The sequence below is a fragment of the Chrysemys picta genome, chromosome 13 (assembly GCF_011386835.1).
Source record: "Chrysemys picta bellii isolate R12L10 chromosome 13, ASM1138683v2, whole genome shotgun sequence".
Taxonomy (NCBI): Eukaryota; Metazoa; Chordata; order Testudines; family Emydidae; genus Chrysemys; species Chrysemys picta.
In genome coordinates, this window is record NC_088803.1 from 16923251 (window position 1) to 16947381 (window position 24131).

At 42.4% G+C, this 24131-nt stretch overlaps 3 protein-coding genes across 4 annotated transcripts in view; all 3 read right to left on the minus strand.

Moving 5' to 3' along the window:
- Positions 1 to 24131, minus strand: part of LOC135975263 (uncharacterized) — a 443768-nt gene that overhangs the window by 222209 nt on the left and 197428 nt on the right. The window lies entirely within an intron of this gene.
- Positions 2459 to 5000, minus strand: LOC135975260 (SRRM2 protein homolog rsr-2-like). The gene is made up of 2 exons (XM_065565462.1): positions 4161 to 5000; positions 2459 to 3160 (listed from the first exon to the last, which is right to left on the minus strand). Exons 1-2 carry the CDS (start codon positions 4705 to 4707, stop codon positions 2676 to 2678), a joined length of 1032 nt encoding a protein of 343 aa, XP_065421534.1. The 5' UTR covers positions 4708 to 5000; the 3' UTR covers positions 2459 to 2675.
- On the minus strand, positions 19701 to 20639 carry LOC101936500 (olfactory receptor 13G1-like). Its single transcript, XM_005284261.2, has one exon. It carries the CDS (start codon positions 20625 to 20627, stop codon positions 19701 to 19703), a length of 927 nt encoding a protein of 308 aa, XP_005284318.2. The 5' UTR covers positions 20628 to 20639.

Here is a 24131-nt window from a genome sequence, read left to right on the forward strand (position 1 = left end):
TCCACACAAGCGGTCCATTTCCTGGACACTACTGTGCTAATAAGCGATGGTCACATAAATACCACCCTATACCGGAAACCTACTGACCGCTACACTTACCTACATGCCTCCAGCTTCCATCCAGGACACACCACACGATCCATTGTCTACAGCCAAGCTCTAAGATATAACCGCATTTGCTCCAATCCCTTGGATAGAGACAAGCACCTACAAGATCTCTATCAAGCATTCTTAAAACTACAATACCCACCTGCTGAAGTGAAAAAACAGATTGACAGAGCCAGACGAGTACCCAGAAGTCACCTCCTACAAGACAGGCCCAACAAAGAAAATAACAGAACACCACTAGCTGTCACCTTCAGCCCCCAACTAAAACCTCTCCAGTGCATCATCAGAGATCTACAACCTATCCTGAAAGATGATCCTTTACTCTCACAGATCTTGGGAGACAGACCTGTCCTCGCTTACAGACAACCCCCCAACCTAAAGCAAATACTCACCAGCAACCACACATCACTGAACAAAACCACTAACCCAGGAACCTATCCTTGTAACAAACCCCGATGCCAACTCTGTCCACATATCTATTCAAGTGACATCATCATAGGACCTAATCACATCAGCCATACCATCAGGGGCTCGTTCACCTGCACATCTACCAATGTGATATATGCCATCATGTGCCAGCAATGCCCCTCTGCCATGTACATTGGCCAAACCGGACAGTCTCTACGCAAAAGAATTAATGGACACAAATCTGACATCAGGAATCAAAATACTCAAAAACCAGTGGGAGAACACTATAACCTGTCTGGTCATTCAGTGACAGACCTGCGGGTGGCTATATTACAACAGAAAAACTTCAAAAACAGACTCCAAAGAGAGACTGCTGAGCTAGAATTGATATGCAAACTAGACACAATCAACTCCGGTTTGAATAAGGACTGGGAATGGCTGAGCAATTACAAACATTGAATCTATCTCCCCTTGTAAGTATTCTCACACTTCTTAACTGTCTGTACTGGGCTAGCTTGATTATCACTTCAAAAGTTTTTTTCCTCTTACTTAATTGGCCTCTCAGAGTTGGTAAGACAACTCCCACCTGTTTATGCTCTCTGTATGTGTGTATATATATCTCCTCAATATATGTTCCATTCTATATGCATCTGAAAAAGTGGGCTGTAGTCCACGAAAGCTTATGCTCTAATAAATTTGTTAGTCTCTAAGGTGCCACAAGTACTCCTGTTCTTCTTTTTGCGGATACAGACTAACACGGCTGCTACTCTGAAACCTTTTTGTCCTATGACTGCATAGGTGTTAACAGGCCACTCCGCCTTGAATGGTCTCTTAGAATATGTGCTAACTATTTATGCTAAACAATCTGAGCATCACAGATAAATGCAAGGTGGAACAGAGTACCTTTCCCAGATGTGAAGAAGAGGTCTATATAATTTTGAAAGCTTGTCTCTCTCTCACCAAGAGAAGTTGGTCCAATAAAAAGTATTGCCTCAGCCAACCTGTCTTTCTAAACAGGTTTCTGCCAGACAAAGCATATATATTCACCTACCTGCTTTGGTTCACAAATAATTAAACATTGTAAACTAACACAATTGGAGCCCTGTTTGCATACATAACCACCTTGACGTCATGAAGATAAGAAGTCATCACCCCAGGAATAAACCCTGGGGACTGAAAATATGTTTTGGGAGATACAAGGAAAAGGCAGAAGGACACCTCTGTATCCTGCACCTGAGGAAATAATCAGCCAGTGCAATTACATTCTTTAAAATAGGATCCCAACATTCTCACAGTTGGAAGCACTGTGAGGGTATGTCTACACTACGGGATTAATCCGAATTTATATAATTCGGATTTGAAAAACAGGTTGTATAAAGTCGAAATGTATGCGGCCACACTAAGCACATTAATTCGGTGGTGTGCGTCCAAGTACCGGGGCTAGCGTCGATTTCTGCACCATTGCACTGTGGGTAGCTATCCCATAGCTATCCCATAGTTCCCGCAGTCTCCCGCTCCCATTGGGATTGTGGGTTAAGGTCCCAGTGCCTGATGGGACAAAAAACATCGTCGCAGGTGGTTCTGGGTACAGCCTCACCTCCTCCCTTCCTCCTCCCTCCCTGCATGAAAGCAACGGACGGCAGACAACCATTTTCGCGCCTTTTTTCCTGGGTGGGTGAACACTGCAGACTCCATACCACAGCAAGCATGGAGCCCGCTGAGCTCAAGACAGCAGTCATGAACATTGTAAACACCACGCGCGTTCTCGTGGAGTTTATGCTCAGCCAGGACCAGAAAAACGAGGCGAGGAGGCAGCGGCGGCGATTAGAAGAGCACACCAGGAAGCGCTGTGCATCAGAGAAGCTTTAAAAACCAGTTTCATGACTGGCCAGGCTACAGTGTGAAATATCTGTTTGTTTCTCCTTCATGAAAACCCGCCCCCTTTATTTACTCATTTTCTGTAAGGAACCCACCCTCCCCCTTCCCCCAGCTTTCTTTCAAACCAAATAAAGTCACTATCATTTAAAAATCATTTATTCTTTATTAATAGATTAGAAAAAGAGGGAGGGAACCCGGGTGGTATTTGGGAGGAGGATTGCTGGGAAGGAAAAAGCCACAAAGAAAAGGTGAAAAAAATGACAGCCTTTTGCTTGGGCTGTCTACTGGGTTGGAATGGGAAGGTGTACGGAGCCTCCCCCCCCCCGTGTTCTTACACATCTGGGTGAGGAGGATACGGAACATGGGGAGGGGGGAGGGTGGAACAGGGGCTGAAGCGGCAGTCTGTTTTCCAGCAGCCGTTCCTGAAGCTCCACCAGACGCCGGAGCATGTCTGTTTGCTCACGCAGGAGCCCCAGCGTTGCATCCTTGCTCCTCTGGTCTTCCTGCCGCCACCTCTCATCTCGAGCGTCCCTCCTCTCCTCACGTTGGTCCCTCCTCTCCTCACGTTGGTCCCTCCTGTCCTCACGTTCACTGGCTTCTTTCCTATACTTTGAAACTGTTTCCTTCCACTCATTCAGATTAGCTCTGTCACTGCGGCTGGATTCCATAATTTCAGAAAACATCTCGTCTCGCGTTCTCTTCTTACGACGCCTTATCTGTGATAACCTTCGGGATGGAGGAGGGATGCTTGAGGAATTTGCAGCTGCTGTAGGGAGGGGAAAAAACAGAGAATTGTTTAAAAAGCTACATTTTGCAGAACAATGCTTATACTCTTTCACGGTGACCAACACTATTCACATTACATAGCACATGTGATTTCTGTGCAAGGTCGCATTTTGCCTCTTAATGCTGAGTGCCTGTGGCTTTGCTGCTAGAGATCACAGGTCTGGGCAACAGAATTCAGCTTGCATGCGGCCATGGTAAGCCATTGTTTTACAGCTTCTGCGCCCTCCTTTCCCACATACCAAGCATAGCCTGTAGAGTGCTGCGGTTTTTCTGTTAACATTGATCGCTGTACCCCTCCCCCCCACCGCGTGGCTGGTATCAGGGAAGATCCCTGCAGGCACCAAACTAACCACACACACCCCGCCGCCCCCCTCCCACCATGAATTCTCTGGGATGATCACGGTACCCCTCCCCCCACCGCGTGGCTGGTAACAGGGAAGTTCCCTGCTAGCCAAACGCGAAAAACTCAGGGCCAATTTCCCATCTGCGCTTGGCTAACTGCAGGGAAGGATTTATTTTCCGCCACAGGCAAACAGCCCAGTAGGAACGGCCACCTCTGTCCCCTTAATTAAGTTCCCGTATTTCAACCAGGTTACCAGGAGTGATATCACTCTCCTGAGGATTACACAACAAGATAAAGAACGCATGTTGCTTGAATGCCAGCAAACACCGGGACCATACGCTGCCAGGCTTTGTCAGGCAATGATACCAGATTACTTGCTGCAAGCATGGCGTGGTCAAGTGTCCTACCATGGAGGAGGGAATAAGGATGCACTGCCCAGAAACCTTGTGGCAAGGCTTTCGGAGTACCTCCAGGAGAGCTTCATGGAGATGTCCCTGGAGGATTTCCGCTCCATCCCCAGACACGTTAACAGACTTTTCCAGTAGCTGAACTGACCGCGAATGCAAAGTCAGGCAAAGTAATCATTAAAAACCGTTTGCTTTTAAAACAAGTTTTATATTTTAAAAGGTAAACTCACCTGAGGTCCCTTCCATGGGGTCAGAGTCTTGGGTACTGGCTTGGGAGGCTTGGGAGGGTACTTCAGTCAGGGTGAGAAAAAGATCCTGTCTGTTGGGGAGAACGGAGTGCTGTGTGCTCTCTGCAAGCTCATCCTCATCCTCCTCCTCCTCCTCTCCCCCATCGGCAGAATCCTCAGGCGTCGCTGATGAGACTATCCCCGACCCAGAATCCACGATCACAGGTGGGGTAGTGGTGGCAGCCCCCCCTAGAATTGCATGCAGCTCGGCGTAGAAGCGGCATGTCCGCGGCTCTGACCCGGAGCGACCGTTTGCCTCCTTTGTTTTTTGATACGCTTGTCTGAGCTCCTTGACTTTCACGTGGCACTGCTCAGAGTCCCTATTGTGGCCTCTCTCCATCATGCCCTTGGAGATTTTTTCAAAAGTTTTGGCATTTCGTTTTTTAGAACGAAGTTCTGCAAGCACTGAATCCTCTCCCCATACAGCGATCAGATCCAGTACCTCCCTCACGGTCCATGCTGGTGCTCTTTTTCGATTATCAGTCTGCATGGTTACCTGTGCTGATGAGCTATCTGTGGTTACCTGTGCTCTCCACGCTGGGCAAACAGGAAATGAAATTCAAATGTTCGCGGGGCTTTTCCTGTCTACCTGGCCAGTGCATCCAAGTTTAGATTGCTGTCCAGAGCGGTCACAATGATGCACTGTGGGATAGCTCCCGGAGGCCAATACCATCGAATTGCGGCCACACTATCCCTAATTCGAAATGTTAAAATCGATTTTGGCGCTACTCCGCTCGTCGGGGTGGAGTGCAGAAATCGATTTAAAGGGCCCTTTACATCGAAATAAATAACGTCGTTGTGAGGACGGTTACAGGGTACATTCGAATTAAAGCTGATAAATCCGAATTAAAGTCGTAGTGTAGACCAGGCCTCAGGGACATTTAGGTGAGATAAGACTGTTAACAGTTTAAGTCTCTAAAAAAGTATGTATGGATTTTGTTTTATATCTTATCTCCCTGATTCCATTATTATCCTTGCTCTCTGTCTCTTACATTTTAGCCTTTGATAAGAACATAAGAATAGCCATACTTGGTCAGATCACAGGTCTATCTAGCCCAGTATCTTGTCTTCTGACAGTGGCCAATGCCAGGTGCCCCAAAGGGAATGAACAGAACAGGTAATCATCAAGTGATCCCTCCCCTGTCGCCCATTCCCAGCTTCTGGCATTCAGAGGCTAGAGACAGCTAATAAACTTATGGTTGTTTCCACTGCAAATATATCTGAGTGCTGTGATGTGATACAGGAGCTGATACTGTAACATAAAACATACTGGTGTGTGCACTGTCCACTTGGGGATAGCTGACCTGGTATTTCTGTACAGGGTCTGGGATTCACAGGGGAACACTTCAAAGAGGCTCTAGGACTGGATTGCACCTGTTGTTAACCTGCAAAGCAAAGTGAAGGCTAGCCACACCAAAGAGAGGCCCTGCTAAGAATCACCAGGCACAAGTTCATGTACCAGACAGTGAACTTGCAAGCAGGCATTTTGCTTTCTGTCATTGTCTGACTTTTGATCATAACCTGATTTATGCTAATTTTGCTTTTGTGCCACAGGGCCTGTCTTTTAGTTCTGACTTCAAGTCTTGTACCAGGACCCATGCTTCAGGTTCTTTCTTTCTACTACAGTCCTCACTCCCTCCAATGTGAGCTAGCCTGAGGTGTCTCCTGATAATACACTGCAGCTAAGAGGGGGTCAACAAGCATGTGGACAAGGGGGATCCAGTGGATATAGTGAATTTAGATTTTCAGAAAGCTTTAGACAAGATCCCTCACCAAAGGCTATTAAGCAAAGTAAGCTGTCATGGGATAAGAGGGAAGGTCTTCTCATGGAGTGGTTGAACGATAGGAAATAAAATGTAGGAATAAATGGTCATTTTCAAAATGAAGAGAGGTAAATAGTGGTGTCCCCAGGGGTCTGTACTGGGCCCAGTCCTATTCAACATATTCATAAATGATCTGGAAAAGGGGGTAAATAGTGAGATGGCAAAATTTGCAAATGATACAAAATTACTCGAGATAGTTAAGTCCCAGGCAGACTGTGATGAACTATAAAAGGATCTCTCAAATCTGGGTGACTGGACAACAAAATGCCAGATGAAATTCAATGTTGATAAATGCAAAGTAATTCACATTGGAAAACATAAAATGATGGGGTCTAAATTAGCTGTTACCACTCAAAAAAGAGATCTTGAAGTCATTGTGCATAGTTCTCTGAAAACATCAATTGAATGTGCAGCGGCAGTCAAAAAAGCAAATAGAATGTTGTGAATTATTAAGAAAGGGATAGATAATAAGACAGAAAATATCATATTGCCTCTATATAAATTCATGGTATGCCTACGTCTTGAATACTGCATGCAGATGTGATTGCCCCATCTCAAAAAAGATATACTGGAATTGGAAAATGTTCAGAAAAGGACAACAAAATTATTAGAGGTATGGAGCATCAGCCATATGAGGAGAGATTAATAAGATTGGGACTTTTCAGCTTGAAAAAAAGACGTCTAAGGAGGGATATGATAGAAGTCTATAAAATCATGACTGGTGTGGAGAAAGTAAATAAGGAAGTGTTATTTACTTCTTCTCATAACACAAGAAGTAGGGATCACCAAATGAAATTAATAGGCAGCAGGTTTAAAACAAACACAAGGAAATATTTTTCACACAACACACAGTCAATCTGTGGAACTCCTTGCCAGAGGATGTTGTGAATGTCAAGACTATAACAGGGTTAAAAAAATAACTAGATAAATTCATGGAGAATAAATCCATCAATGGCTATTAGCCAGGGTGGGCAGGGATGGTGTCCCTGGCCTCTGTTTGCCAGAAGCTGGGAATGAGCGACAGGAAAAGGATCACTTGATGATTACCTGTTCTGTTCATTCCCTCTGGGGCAGCTAGCATTGGCCACTGTTGGAAGACAGGATATTGGGCTAGATGGACCTTTGGTCTGACCCAGTATGGCCGTCCTTATGTTATGTTCTCACAGATGGCATTGTAACGGTCATAAGCCATGACTTTGAGCAGAAAGCAATCAGTGGCCAACAAAGACACAAAGAAATACAGCTGTGCCATGCAGCCACCAGATAAGATCTTTCTGCTTTCAGCAATGAAGTTGGACAACATCTTGGGCACAGTGCAAGAGGTGTAGCAGATGTCCACCAATGCCAGGTTGCTGAGGAAGAAGTACATAGGGGTGTGGAGTGGGAGGGGGGGTCAATAAATATTGCTACAATGATTGTGGAGTTACCCAACAGTGTTAACAGGTAGATGATTAAAAACAGCCTGAAGGCAAGGATCTAGTGCTCCTGGAGGTTGGAAAGTCCCAGTAAAACAAATTCAGTCACTGTGCTTTTGTTGTTCATCTCTTGTGCAATAAACTTGACTTTTGGCAAACGAGTGATTAGGAAATCTAGTATATTGTCTCCTTTTCTCATTTTCTTCATCTTTCATCCTCTTTTCCTTTTTCCAGTCATAGAATCATAGAATCATAGAATATCAGGGTTGGAAGGGACCTCAGGAGGTCATCTAGTCCAACCCCCTGTTCAAAGCAGGACCAATTCCCAACTAAATCATCCCAGCCAGGGCTTTGTCAAGCTTGACCTTAAAAACCTCTAAGGAAGGATATTCCACCATCTTCTTAGGTAACCCATTCCAGTGCTAAAGGCTTTCTTCATCTCTTCCGCTTTCCATTCATTTTTGTCTCTCTTTCTTTTATTACATATGTCCCAATTGTGAAGTGATTATCCTGTAGGGAAAATAGCAAGAAAAGCTAACAAAATATAAAAATGTCAGCATGCTTTCTTTTTGCTGTCTCTATCTGCCTGTCTGCCAATGTCTCTAGGCTTTTATATTGGTGTCCCTCACCATAGTATCACAGCTTCTCCAATCACTGGAAATGATTATTCTGTGTGGAAACAAATAAATTTCAGTGAGACTTGTTCTCACAGTGTTTTTAGAGGCTTCTGAAAATCTCATCTTTCAGTACTTAAATTTGGATTTGGGACTTTTAAGATCATAGTTTTGAAAATGTTGTCCTTACTTATGGATTCTGCTGTACTTGACAATTAGTGGGGAGGTTTGAAAGTAAAATCAAAGTCTTACATCTATTTCACATAACCTACACTAAGGGTATGTCTACACTACGAGAGTAGTTCGATTTTACTTAAAGCGAATTTGTGGAACCGATATTACAAAGTCAAACATGTGTATACACACTAAGGACAGTAATTCGACTTTGTGAGTCCACACTAATGGGGCAAGCCCCCGTGTCTGTACCCTGGTGACTATCCTCTCCAATTACCAACCCCTTCCCCCCCTTCAAACACACTGTCTTCTAAAAGAACATGATGGAAACAGTAATTAACAGAAACATATTTTTTGTTAAGAACTACACAGTTAAGGGATGAAACTGGGACGGGGGCTTGGGTGAGGTACATTTGAAGGGAAGGAAAGGACGTATCAAATCTTTGGGAATGAGAGCCTTCTGCAATTTGAGCAGTCTGCAGGGGTGGAGTGACTGTTTTCACGGCCTCTGCCTCCCCTCCTTCTTGGGACTTTGGGTGATGGGGGGATGGGACTTTGTGGCGGGGGAGGGCGGTTAGAGATAGAATGCAGCGGGGCTCTGTCCTCCTGCCTCTGGTCCTGCAGAATATCTACAAGGCGCCGGAGCATGTCCGTTTGCTCCCTCATTAGTCCAAGTAGCATTTGAGTTACCTGCTGGTCTTCCTGCCACCACCTGTCCTCCAGTTCGCTGTGTGATCGCTGGTATTGTGACATGTTCTCCCTCCACTGGGTCTGCTGGGCTGCCTCGGCTCGGGAGCAGCCCATAAGTTCTGAGAACATCTTGTCCCATGTCCTTCTCTTTCATCGCCTGATCTGCGCCAGCTTCTGGGAGGGTGATGCCGGGGTAGCTCAGGAGACACTCGCAGCTGTGGGATGGGAAAAAGAGAGTGAATTCCTCACAAAGATACAGTTTTGCGAACAATGAATATAGTCTTTCTCTGTGAACAAGACCATGCACAGTACCTATCAGATGCGACCTCAGTACAAGGTCGAATTTTCGGCCTTCCCATTGAGTGCCTGGGATCATGTTGTACAGATCACACAAGTGGGGCCGGACAATGGAATTCAGCTAGCAGGCGGACATGGTAAGCCGTAGACTTTTGGCTGCTTAAAGCTTAATTTATAGCAGTGCCTTCCTTTCACGTTCCAAGCAATGCTCCTAGCATTGGCCAGTTCCTGCTGCCGGCAATCCAGCCAGCATGAACTCTGCCCCATCCCATCCCCCTCGCGGCTGTCCCCAGGAACATGCTGCCCCTGCATGCTACCCCTGTCCCGCCTCCACCGTGTGGCTGTAAACTGCCGGTTATAGTTATGTAAAAGAACAAGCAATCAGTCCCAATACTAACATTCCCCTAATTCAAAGCTGGTCACCATGAGTGATATCACTCTGATGAGGATTTCGGAGATAAAGACCACATGCTGCGTGAATGCCAGCAAACACCAAGGCCGTATGCTGCCATGTTTTGTGAGGCAATGATCCAGGAGTACTTGCTGCTAGCCTGGCGCGGAAAAGTTTCCTACCATGGAGGACGCAATAAGGCCACTCTCCCCGGGAACCTGATGCAAAGGCTTTCACAATACCTCAAGGAGAGCTTCGTGGAGATGTCCCAGGAGGATTTCTGCTCTATCCCTGGACATATTGACAGAATTTTCCAGTAGCTGCACTGGCAAGGACTAAAAACTAAAGCGCCTAGGGCAAACTAATCATGAAAAACCGGACATGTTGACAAACTTTTCCAGTAGCTGCACTGGCAAGGACTAAAAACTAAAGTGCCTAGGGCAAACTAATCATGAAAAACCCATTGTTAAGATACCATTCCTATTCTGTTCAAAATAAATGTTTAAAACACTTACCTACTGATCCGTCTCCTGATTCATGGTCTGGGTTACTGCCTTAGGAGGGTTGATAGGGGATCTCCGTGAGGGTGATGAAGAGATCCTGGCTGTCAGGGAAATCAGCGTTGAAAGCGCTGTTGACTACCTCGACCTCCTCATCTCCTTCCTCATCTTCCCCGTCCGTGAACATCTCTGAGGAAGCGGCCGTTGACAATACCCCATCGTCAGAGTCCACGGACAGTGGTGGGGTAGTGGTGGCGGCCGTACCTAGAATGGAATGCAGTGCCTCATAGAAATGACATGTCTGGGGCTGGGATCCGGAGCATCCGTTTGACTCTTTGGTCTTCTGGTACCCTTGTCTCAGCTCCTTGATTTTCACACAGCACTGTGTTGCATCCCGGCTGTATCCTCTCGCCAGCATGGCTTTTGAGATCTTCTTGTACATCTTCGCATTCCATTTTTTCGATCGCAGCTCCAAAAGCACGGACTCATTGCCTCACACAGCGATCAGATCCAAGACTTCCCGATCAGTCCATGCTGGGGCCCTCTTTCTATTCGGCGATTGCATGGTCACCTCTGCTGGAGAGCTCTGAATCGTTGCCAGTGCTGCTGAGCTCACCACGATGTCCAAACAGGAAATAAGATTCAAACTGCCCAGACTGGAAAAGGAATTCAAATTTTCCTGGGGCTTTTCCTGTGTGGCTGGTGGCTGGTCAGAGCATCCGAGCTCGGACTGCTGTCCAGAGCGTCAACAGAGTGATGCACTGTGGGATAGCTCCCAGAGCTATTAGCGTCGAATTCCATCCACACCTACCCTAATTCGACATGGCCATGTCGAATTTAGCGTTACTCCCCTCATCGGGGAGGGGTACAGAAATTGATTTAAAGAGACATCTATGTCGAAATAAATAGCTTCATTGTGTGGACAGGTGCAGGGTTAAATCGAGTTAACACTGCTAAATTCGATATAACCTCCTAGTGTGGACCAGGCCTAAGGCAACGTTACCCCTTGGACAAGTAGCAATAACTTTTCTTGATCTCAGCAAGAGTTACATTTGTTTAGCCCACGGATGATGTTAGCCCTGTTATTACCACTGTCAAATAAGGGCTTTTTGTTATTTGTTTGTTTTCTTCATCTAAAAACTCTCTCTAGCTAAAGGAAAGGAAACTGGGATGTGATCAAAATGGAAGCCTTGTTTAATACTCTACATTTCAAAAGCATTAACTGTTTCCTTCTTTTCTGAGTTTTAATAGAATGTTATAAAGATGCTTAATGGTGTGTTTGCCATGTCACTAAGCAGGCTGACGTCTCTGTGTACCAACCCCCACACTTGTTTAACACTGTTTAATGTTGGACAGTGACAGAGTAATGTTAACACCTTTGACTCTTTGGGGCCATATATTCCAACTAAATGAATACAATCGAGCCCATTGTGCTAGGCACTGTACAAAAACAGAACCAAAAGGCAGTTCATGCCCCGAAGAGCTTACAATCTAAGTGTAAGATGAGAAACAGAAGGTGAATAGAACAGACAGACCAGCAACTGTCTGTGTGGTATCTACAACATCTCTCTGGGTTATTACACTGTGCCCAGCATTTGTGACTAGTGTCTCCTTAATAGTTATTTATTCCTTCATGAAGTTCTAAACATTCTTGTTATTCCCTTTAACACCTTTGGCCTTTATTCACACACTGTGCTTTTTCAGTTGCCTTCTTTGTCCTCTCATAGGCTCCATGTACATGTGGAGAGCCAACGGTTAGACATTTTTGAAAAGCCACATTTCCCAGTGTAACCATGCCTTAGTGGGTCATAACTGAGGATGCCAAATTCAGGACGAACTGCTGAGAAATAGGGCAAACACAACCCAAAACTGGTGGCTATTTTTTTATAAGATGTACCAAAGCAGCCACAAATGTAAACTCCCATTTCACCACTCCAGCTAACAAGAAAGCATAAAGGCAGTTTCCTCAGGCATTCCAAATCTTATATCACCACCAAAAACACTGGATTCAGTAATGAGTGGTTCTTTATGACCAATCTCATCAAATAATAAGTTCTTCTGATCCCAAAGGACCAGCCACACACCCAGGTCAACATGTAACTCAGATCTTACCTAAAAATCATGCTGATACCAATCCTTTAGTATCTATAATCTAAAGGTTTATTCATAAAAAAGAAAGAAAGAAAGGTGAGAGTTAAAATTGGTTAAAGGAATCCATTACATACAGTAATGGCAAAGTTCTTGGTTCAGGCTTGTAGCAGTGATGGAGTAAACTGCTGGCTTAAGTCAAGTCTCTGGAGTACACCCACAGCTTGGATGGGCCATTCAGTCCATTGGTCAGAGCTTCAGTTTGTAGCAGAGTTCTTCCAGCGGTAAGAAGCAGGATTGAAGACAAAATAGAGAAGATGCAGCTGCCTTTTATAGTCTTTTTTCATGTGGAGGACATCCCATTATTCTTACTGTGGAAAATTACAGTAACAAGATGCATCCGAAGAAGTGAGGTTTTTACTCACGAAAGCTTATGCCCAAATAAATCTGTTAGTCTTTAAGGTACCACCAGACTCCTTGTTGTTTTAGTAACAAGATGGAGTTTGGAGTCACGTGGGCAAGTCCCATGTTCATGCATTTTGCCTAGTCACAGCAGGACATTCCATTAAGTGTAGATGGGCATCTCCCATGGTCCATTGTCAGTAAAATGTTCTTTCGATGGGCCACTCAATTTGAATAGTCCCTCCAAGATGTGCTTGCTAGTTACTTTGTGGGCATTACCCCAGGAGCAAACATTTGAAATCCAAGCATAAAGACAATACTTATAACTTCACATACAAAAATGATACATGCACACAGATAGCATAATCATAACCAGCAAAACATAAGCTTTTCATAGATGCCTCAGTTGACAATCTTTGTACAATATTTTCTGCAAATATATAACAGTGGTTGCAACAATGATATATAGGGTCATATTTTAATCAGATAACGCCAGTACCATTGCTCTATTTTTTACTGTTTATTAATAACTTAATTTCTAGAAAAATAAACTCACACTTCATCTCACTAGAGCTGAATGGCATTTTTTGACTGAACCTTTTTTTCCCTCTTAAAATGCAGATTTGGGTTGACTGACAAAAATGGCTATTTTGGGTTGATTTTAGAAAAAAAAATTGGGTAAATTTTTTTGGAAATGAGAACTAGATTCACAAAACCAATTAGAAGGTTCTGCTGACCCTGTCTCATGGAACCAAGAGCTCAATGGTTAGGCCACTCTCTTGCAATATGAAAACCCAGGTTCAAATCTCCCCCCTCTTAAACAAGGATTTTGTCTCCTCCAACAAAGATGAATGTCCTGAGTCTCAAGGCTGGTCTTCACTACAGGGAGATCTATTCTGTTTAGTGAAGACCTGCTAAATTGACGGCAGAGTGCTCTGTGGTTGACCCCGGTACTCCACCTCTCTGAGAAGAGTAAGGCAAGTCAACTGAAGAGTGTCTCCCGTTGACACAGCACAGTGAAGACAGCAGGGTAAGTCAACCTAAGCTATGTCAACTCCAACTACGCTATTCATGTAGCTGGACTAGTGTAACTTAGGTCAATTTTCCCTGGTAGTGAAGACAAGCCCTCAGGCTAATGGGTGGGCCTCTGTCTCCTTGTAAAGCTGTTCCACATTGTATGAATATTTAATTTGACCCCAAATGATTTTTCTGATTCTTTGATTTGCCCAAATTCCCCTTCCCTGAAAAATTAGTTTCAGGTTGACACAATTTTATTATTATAATTTTTTTTTTCAGAACCGCAGGTGAACTGAAAAAAAAAAGCCGTTATTCTCATAGCTCTATATGTAACCATATAATTTACTTTCATGCTTGAATAAGTACCAGTTGCAGGACAAGGGGAGAAATGTTATTAGTTGGATTCTAGACTTTGGTGATGTTCTTGGATCAAACAGAATGTTGTGAAACCAACTCATCCACAAATAGCTTGGAGTTTCCAAGAAATGTGAGATGTTAATGGATGTAATCCATGGTTCTGACCTGGATAGATAGATAGATAGATAGATAGATAGATAGATAGATAGATATTCTCAGAGAAACAGGGTAGGTGAGATAATATCTTTTATTGGACCAACTTCTCTTGATGAGAGAGACAAGTTTTCAAGATTACAAAGAGCTCTTCTTCAAGTCTGGGAAACTAACTCAGAGTGTCCTAGCTAAATAGAAGGTGGAACATATTGTTTAGCATAAGTAGATAACACATATTTTAAGGGACCATTCAAGGTGAAGTGGCCTGTTAACACCCCTCCACTCAGGGGAAAGGAAGGGAGGAGGTGAAACAGAGAGGAGTGAACAGCAGCTGTGGGGGACAAGTTGTTAGTGGATTGTAGATTGCTGTAATAAGCCATAAATACAATGCTTCTATTCAGTCCATAATGTCTTAGTATGTTTGGACTGAAGTGTTTGGGAAACTTCATTTGAATTTGTACATACCATTTTCTATTGATAAATGACAGACTTTACACGAGTTTGTATTGCCCAGGAGGGTGCTGGGCAGTACAAGACACACATTTCTGGGGGAAAGTCTGGGACTGGAGGTTTGCCTGTATTGCCCTCGAGTGTAATTCACAAATAGCTGGTTCTAGTACTCATACAGTATAGCTGGGAGTGATTTACATGCTGGAGGCTGGGTGTGAGCAGATGAGGAGTGGTAGCTCTCACAGGCAAGTAGTGTAAAAGGCACCCCAATTTGGAGAACTGAGGGAACACAGCAGTCCAGCTAGTACCCTGAGTAATGCCACAGTGGCTTATACCTTTCAATATTCCTTTTCATTTAAGTGCTGTATATTTCAGATAATTATTGCAGTTTAGTGATCACTTAGGAAGAAAACAATCAAAATCCTTCATAGCTCCTGTACATTTGGTGGACATGTTCTGCACATTCTTTTATTATATCTAATGGCTTTCATTTCATATCCTTCTGGCCTTACAAAGGAGCAAGAGACATTCATTTGAATAAACGTTGAAGGAACAAGACATTATACACATACATATAGGGCGATCTTATCTTGATAAGTTTATGAAGGCTGTCTACAACAGTATATGGACCATCCATGACTTGCTATTAGCAAATGTTTCCAATGACCAGAGATGGGACACTATATGGGGAGGGCTCTGAGTTACTACAGAGAATTCTTTCCTAGGTGTCTGCCTGGTGGGTCTTGCCAACATGCTCAGAGTCTAACTCATCATCATATTTGGGATCGGAAAGGAATTTCAACCTGGGTCTGATTGGCAGAAACCCTGGAGGTTTTTTACCTTCCTCTGAAGCATGAGACCTGGGTCACCTGCAGGTTTAAACTAGTGTAAATGGTGGATTCTCTGTAACTTGAAGAATTTAAATCATGATTTCAGGTCTTAAGTAACTAGGCCAGAGGTTGGGGTCAATTACAGGAGTTGGCGGGTCAGGTTCAGTGGCCTGCAATGTGCAGGAGGTCAGACTAGATGATCACAATGGTCCCTTCTAAGCTTAAAGTCTATGAGTCTATGTGTCAGTCATTGTCATCCAAATGGAAAGGGCAAATGGAACTTTAGGACTCCAGGATGGTAGCTAAGGATACAGGGCTAAGGTTTTGAAAGGATCCTATAGCAGATGTTAGCTGACTTTCAATTGGACTCATGCTCCAAAGTCATTTAGGCATTGTTAAGGATTTACCAATATACTTTCAATGGGATTTGTGCTCCTAAATAATGTGTGTCTTTTGAAAATCCCACATTTGTATCTTTCAGTGTGATAGAAACCACAGATGGGATTTTGAAAGGGTCTTAAAAGAACTGGGTATCTAACTCCATTAGGCTCCTTTGAAAATTTCAAGCAGAACCTACCTATTATTTCTGCATCTACTGTTGTTTGCTGTCCTTGTCTGCATTATCAGATTTCTCTCACTCTTGTTCATGTTAAGTGGGAATTTACACCATGAGTAGCTTATTGTACCTGAAGGGACATAAAGAGTAAGCTGCTACTCATTGAGTATGGCAGTAAGTAGAGCCAGAGGGGTTATCTAGACAGATTCACCCATCCTTACTCATGTTGAGAAAACATATGGTTGTAGTCACGTTGAAAATTCCTCTCTCTCACTCTCTTTCTCTCTCAGTCAAAATATATACACATCCATCTATATGTTTATCAATCTCTTCCTAAATTTTAATTCTCCATTGGACCGAAGGAAATCTATATTTTGATGGAGAAGTAAAACATCATTATCAGCAGAAGCAGCAGCATTGATTGCATGGAAAAGCATGATTTGTTTCTTTCAAATCAAAAACAACAAGGTTAACCCCTGATACTTGACACCATGCAAGTCTCAAATCAAAGCAAAATTTTGATGGCAATTTTGCCAGGCCAATTTAGATAGACAAGTTGGGTGAAAACTATTTTTTCCTTCACATACATCTCAGTATGTGTTCTAAATAGCTAGAGAACATAATTACAAACAAAATACACGAGAGCGTATTCCACACCATACATCCATTCTGCAATAGAGCTTAAAATTTGGTCAAGATAATTAGGGGGGGGTATCCATCTATAGAAATGGCAAAGCTAGCAAGTCTATACCTAACAAGCAACAATGAACTCTGGATCTTATCCTGTAAAGTAATTAGTGATCCAACTTTCACTGAAGTCACTTGTAGTAAATATAACCTGGATTAAGGTCTTAGTGGGAGCTTTACAAAAGTACATAAATGATTTAGGAATACACATGGTATTGGAAGTAAGTGGGAGTGTGCCTCCAACTGGCAGAGATGATGAAGAAAAATCTCACCCCCCCTCAACAGTGCTCAGCCTTGTGGACCAAGCAACTGGAATTAGGTGCCTAAATATGTTTGAAAATCACTCTAGGTGCCAATTTACATCTTTAGACACCTAAATGCCCTTTAAAATCTGGCTCTGAGTCACTTCTGAAAATAGCACTTAGTTTTCTAGGTCACTTTTACCTTTAGTCTCTCTGTGCTGTAGTTCCCTACCTGTAAAATAGCAATAATAGTACTTGCCAACCCTACAGGTGGGTTGGGAGGATAAAAAAATTATAGATTGTGAGATAGAGAGATGGACATGTGATCCGTACACCTTGTGCCTGTTGTCCACACTGCATTGAAAGGTGTACACAGCCCTTGTGCACCATTATTATAAAGTATAATGATTCATAGCATGACGTTGCAGTCTATATGATTTTATAAAAATATGCTAACGAGTGAATATAATGTAACTGGAATATGCTTCAGGCAAAAGGTCTCTTGTAAGGTATCATTACAAATCTTATAATCTACTGAGTGTGTTCATCCTATTTCTATAAATGTATCACTCTTGTGTCTAAAACTAGAAATATGAAATATAACTCTGAGGGCCTACTGTTATTATGCAAAGTTTGGGCAATTAATGGTGGCTTGGAATCTTGATGGCTTCTATCAACCAGGACAATTGACTGTGGATGGCTCTGTTTGCAGGCAAGCCTTCCTGTGAGTCAGGCTGGGAGGAATGAAGACTTGGGGTCTTACAGTGATATGTGATCATGTCACTGAACTGTAATCCACCTTTAACCTGGTGCTTTTCCATTGGGGGGTGGGGTGGGATCCCAGAGGGACAAAGGATTCCCGCCTTATGCAAAAGATATATAAATGGGTGGAACAGAGCAATGCTGAGAGCCGTCATGAGGAATCCTCTAGCTACCACCTGAGCTGGAACAAGAGCTGTACCAGGGGAAAGAATTGTGCCCAGGCCTGGAAGGTGTCCAGTCTGAGGAAAAAAACTTACTGAAGCATCTCTGGGGGTGAGATTATCTGTATTCAGTATGATTAGACATAGATTTGTGTGTTTTATTTTATTTTGCTTGGTGATTTACTTTGTTCTGTCTGCTACTATTTCAAACCACTTAAATTCTACTTTCTGTATTTAATAAAATCACTTTTTACTTATTAATTAACTCAGAGTCTGTGTTAATACCTGGGTGGGCAAACAGCTGTGCACATCTCTCTATCAGTGTTATAGAGGGCGAACAATTTATGAGTTTACCCTGTATGAACTTTATACAGGGTAAAATGGATTTATTTTGGTTTAGACCCCATTGGGAGTTGGGCATCTGAGTGTTAAAGACAAGAACATTTCTGTTAGCTGCTTTCAGTTAAGTCTGCAGCTGTTAGGAGACGTGATTCAGACCTGGGTCTGGGTTTGCAGCAGGCTAGCAAATCTTGCTCAAACCAGGCAGGGCACTGAAGTCCTAAGCTGACAGGGCAGGAAAGCAGGGGCAGAAATAGTCTTGGCACATCAGTTGGCAGCTCCCAAGGGGGGGTTCTGTGATCCAACCCATCACACATACATCATGCTACCAAGAAGAAAGACAGGGTTCATTTCAAATCCTATACAAAATCTTTCATCCTCATAAACCCATCTGATATTGAGACTACCAGCCTTTATTTCTGCTCTGTAGGTGTGTGATATCGTCAGCAGAGACTGAACCCTGGATTTATGGCTATTAGCCAGGATGGGCAGGGATGGTGTCCCTAGCCTCTGTTTGCCAGAAGCTGCGAATGGGCAATGGGGAATGGATCACATGATGATTACCTGTTCATTCCCTCTGGGGCACCTGGCATTGGCCACCTTTGGTCTGACCCAGTGTGTCCATTTTTATTTTCTTACGGAACTGAAAACATTATCGTCTCTTGACTGAGCCAGAAGAATGGTCACATGAGTTGAGAGGTAGACTCATAAATGTAATTCAGCCACTAGAGGGGGATAAAGAGCTGCATAGTATTGTTGTGGTCTACAGCTGCCTTTTCTAACCACCATTTTATATGGGGAGACACTTAGATGGGAAATCAGAAGAATGAACCGTGTTTGTGTCAATGACTGCACAGTCAATAATCAGGCTTAATCCCCCCAAATAGTACCTTTGATGCTTAAAAGCATTTTACAAACATTATCTATTTAAATCATCCAATCACAACACCACTGTAAGGTGTAGTTGCAAACCTAAAATATCCAGCAGGAAGGAAATGTGTCTTTATTTCTGGAGCCCAGTTGCATGCAGTGAAATTAGCCATGCAGAGTAGACAATCCTCTGATGGAGAAATGAAATTATAAGACTTCAGAATTATAGGTAAGTATCCTTTTCCCTATTTTACAGCTGGGAAAATTTAGTGACAAAGAAGGAAAGTGACTTGAGCAAAGCTACAAAACAAGAGATTGTATTTAATGGATTTATATCACAAGTCTGAAACATTTGAGATAGTTGATAACAGTCATCTTTTCCTTTCTTTCTTTCTTTCTTTCTTTCTTTCTTTCTTTCTTTCTTTCTTTCTTTCTTTCTTTCTTTCTTTCTTTCTTTCTTTCTTTCTTCTGAAACATAGTTTCAACTGGTTCCAAAAATTTCAGCCATTTAGGAAATCAACATTTGACCAGTTAGAAAGTCCTGCATGAAGACATGCACCTTGCATCTTTTTCTAAGGTTCGTTCTGAGTCCCATTTCCACAGGAAAGCAAACACCAGAGCTCCAGGCTTGCTACGGAACCAGTCTAGGTTTGTCCCATCATGACCTATTTCCCAGGGTATGGAAGCATTTTCTTGATGGCTATCTTGACATCTTTATTCCTTAGCGTGTAGACTATAGGATTGAGAGTTGGAGTCACCAGGGTGTACAAGGTGGCTATAATCTTGTCCCTGTCAAAGGAGTAGCTGGAGGCTGGCCGAATGTAGGTGTAGATGACAGTGGAGTAATAAAGAGACACCACAATGAGGTGGGAGGAGCAGGTGGAGAAGGCTTTTTTCTTCCCTTCTGCCGTTTTGATCCTCAGGATTGCCCTGACAATGAAGCAATAAGAGACACATGTCAACAGGAAGTCCCCCATAGCTAGGAAAAAGTCTGCTGTGAAGACCATGACCTCGTTTAAATACACTGAGGTGCAGGAGAGAGCCAGCAGTGATGGGATTTCACAGAAAAAGTGGTTGATAACGTTGGGCCCACAGAAGCTCAGCTGCAGCACAAGGCCAGTGTGCACCCACGAGTTGACCACAGCAATGACTATCACTAGGGCAGACAGGCCAACACATACGGTCTTGTTCATCATGATGCTGTAACGCAAAGGGTGGCAAATGGCCACATAGCGATCATAAGCCATGATGGTGAAGAGCACCATCTCAGCCCCCAAAGACCATGTGAAGAAGTAGAGCTGGGCCATGCACCCAGGGTAAGAGATAGATTTACTCACAGCCACTAGATTTACCAGCATATTGGGGATGATGGTGGCGGTACAGATAATGTCCACCACAGCCAAGTGGAAGAGGAAAAAGTACATGGGCCTGTGGAGCTTGGAACTGGAAAGGATGGCAGCAATGATGACTAAGTTGCCCAGCATGGCGATGATGTAGATGGAGAGGAATAAGATGAAGAGTGGAACCTGGAGTTCGGGTTTACTGGAGAGTCCCAGCATGATGAATGTGGTCATGATGCTTTGGTTCTTCATTCCTGGAACTCTGGAGATTGTTATGGGTGAAGGCATTAGTTTCTGAAACTTCTCTAGGACTTGCATGGGACAACTCAGACTGAGATATTCAAAGCTTCCTATGGGGAATAGATGCCCAATTTTCATTTAAATCCCTAGATGCAGAGTCTGTTGGAAAACAGAATTTCAATTCCATGGGAAATACCAATATTTTGGCATTGGTTTTCATCCTGAATTGAGATGAAAATTAAAATATCATTTTTCTTTATTTATTTTATGAAAAATTCTGAAAATTGTCAATTTTAACCTCTATATATGACTGAAAAAAACTATTGACATATCAAATTTTATTCTGAATCAACCTTTTTTTCTCAAAGGACATTAAGATGACACACAAAATAAAGTTTTGTTCATAAATCAGCATGTTGATTCAAAGTTTTGATTTTGAATCAATATTCCAAAACAAAAGTTTAATTTTGTTTCAAAATGTTGATTCTAAATTAAATTTCATATTTCATGGAACATTTCTTGAAAATCCAATCAAAATTTTCAGTTTTAATTAGGGCTGCCAATTAATCGCAGTTAAATCATGTGATTAACTCAAATACAAATTAAGTTTGTTAAAAATTAATCTTGACTAATTGCAGTTTTAATTGCACTGTTAAACAATAATAGTACACCGATTTACATGTATTATAAATATTTTGATGTTTTACTACTTTTTCAGATATATTGATTTCAATTACAACACAGAATACAAAGTGTACAATGCTCACTTTATATTATTTTTATTACAAATATTTGATAAAAAGATACGAAAGAAATAGTATTTTTCAATTCACCTCATACAAGTACTATAGTGCAATCTCTTTATCGTGAAAGTGCAACTTACAAATGTAGATGTTTTTGATATATAACTGCACTTAAAAACAAAACAATGTAAAACTTTAGAGCCTACAAGTCCACTCAGCTCTACTTCTTGTTCAGACAAGTTTGGTCACATTTACAGGAGATAATGCTGCCTGCTTCTTATTTACAATGTCACCTGACAGTGAGACTAGGCATTCCCATAGCACTTTTGTAGCTGGCATTGCAAGGTATTTAAGTGCTAGATATGCGAAACATTCATATGCCCCTTCATGATTTGACCATCATTCCAGAGGACATGCTTCCATGTTGATGTCGCTTGTTAAAAAAAATAATGCATTAATTAATTTTGTGACTGAATTCCTTGGGGGAGAATTGTATGTCTCCTGCTCCATGGTTTTACCTGCATTCTGCCACATATGTTTTGTTATGGCAACCTCAGATGATGATCCAGCATATGTTCAATTTTAGAACACTTTCATTGAAGATTTAACAAAATGCAAAAAAGGTACCAATGTAAAGATAGCTACAGCAGTTGACCCAAGGTTTAAGAATCTGAAGTGCCTTCCAAAATCTGAGAGGGATGAAGTATGGAACATGCTGTCAGAAGTCTTAAAAGAGCAACACTCCAATTCGGAAACTACAGAACCCAAACCACCAAAAACTAAAATCAGTCTTCTGCTGATGGTATCTGACTCAGCTGATTAAAATGAACATTCATCAGTCCGCACTGCTTTGGATTGTTATTGAGCAGAACCTGTCATCAGCATGGAAACATGTCCTCTATAAAGGTGGTTGAAGCATGAAGGAGCATATGAAAGTTTAGCATATCTGGCAAGTAAATACCTTGCAATGTTGGCTAAAATATTGTCATGCAAACACCTGTTCTCATTTTCAGGTGACATTGTAAATAAGAAGAGGGCAGCATTATCTCCCAGAAATGTAAACAAACTTGTTTGTCTGAGTGACTGGCTGAACAAGAAGTAGGACTGAGTGGACTTGCAGACTCTAAAGTTTTAAATAATTTTATTTTTGAGTGCAGTTATGTAAAAAATAATAATTCTGTATTTGTAGGTTGCACTTTGACAATTAAGAAATTGTACTACAGTTCTTGTACATTTTCCAACAGGAAAATTTTTCAGCTGAAAAATTTGAAATAGCTGGCTGAGAGGACTTTGAAACTCTCCACCTTATCTTTTATAGATCAGTTAGTTAGCATAATACATAACACACACTGATCAATGAGTTACCATGCATCCAAATCCTGAATACAGCTGGGTGGAATTTTTTGACTAAAACTTTTTTTTTTTGGACTGAAAAATGCAGATTTGGGTGAACCAAAATATTTCACACTCTTGGCTAATTGTTCCAGTTGAAATTAAAATAAAATTTGGAAATATGAAAATGATTCATTTTGACAATTCTGACATTAAACATTTTGACTTTATGGGCTAGATTCAGGCACCATTCACAAAGCTGGAAGAAGAGGAGATAGTGATGATACCTCTGCCCCACTTCTACCCAGAGCTCTCAACTGAAATAGAGACCTAGGCTCAAATACCCACTCTAGAGCAAGTATCTCACCCCACATTGTTTTCTTCCCCCATGAATTCCCCAACCAGCAGGCTGTTGGGATGGTGCTGTCTCTAGCTCCCCTGTGGAAGCTGTTCCACTTCATATAAAATAATTGACTAGATATTGGGCCACGCAAGAACATGCAGATAACTTTATAGCCTTACGGTTAGGGCATTTACCTTGGATGGGGACACCTGGAGTCCTTGCTCCAGTGCATATTTAATTTTATGTACAAAGTCGAACAGCTTCAACAAGAAAGATTGAGAAAGGTTTGCTCTGGAATACCCAGTAGCCCACTGATTCAGGGACTCACCCGAGAAGAGAGACTGAGTTTGAATCTCTGCTCTAGAGCAGGGATTCAAACATGGGTCTCCAACATCACCCATGAGGTTATTGGCAATAAGAGGGATACTACTTCCTCCTGATTGCGTTTTTTTTTTAATCCAGCCATTCATTTTATTTGATTTTATTAAAAATGCCCAAAATTAAACATTTAATTTCAGGTCAAACAAAACAACAATATTTTTGCTAATTTTTCAATTGTGAAAAAAATTTCATTTTCAATTAGAGTCAAGCCATTTTATTTTATTTTATTATGTATATATCAGTTATTTGCACCCTCATTTCCCATTAGCTGAAATTGTGGTTAGAAGTGCTCACAATCAGGGCCAGCTCCAGGGTTTTGGCCGCCCCAAGCAGCCAAAAAAAAAAAAGAAGCCGCGATCACTATCTGCAGCAGCAATTCGGCGGAAGGTCCTTCACTCGGAGTGGGAGTGAGGGACCGTTCGCCGAATTGCTGCCAAATAGCTGGACCTGCCGCCCCTCTCCGGAGTGGCCGCCCCAAGCACCTGCTTGCCAAGCTGGTACCTGGAGCCGGCCCTGCTCACAATTTCTTCTAACTGCAATGATTAGAGTTCATCTCTCTCTCTCTATGTTGAAATATTTTTTGTTCTGCAGGATTTGGAAATAAAACACAATTTTGTATTGATTTTTTGTGGAATAAAAATAAATTATTGATTTTGGGGGGGATTTGGTTTGTTTTCCCCCCACCCTCCCCCACTTTTCCATAGAAAAAATGGGGAT

Coding starts and splice junctions, on each gene's coding strand:
- LOC135975260 (XM_065565462.1), bottom strand. CDS start 4,707: ATGCAGACTGATAATCGAAAAAGAGCACCAGCATGGACCGTGAGGGAG. Junction 3,161..4,160: donor CCCCATGGAAGGGACCTCAG/GTGAGTTTACCT, acceptor CCCTCCCTACAG/CAGCTGCAAATTCCTCAAGC.
- LOC101936500 (XM_005284261.2), bottom strand. CDS start 20,627: ATGAAGAACCAAAGCATCATGACCACATTCATCATGCTGGGACTCTCC.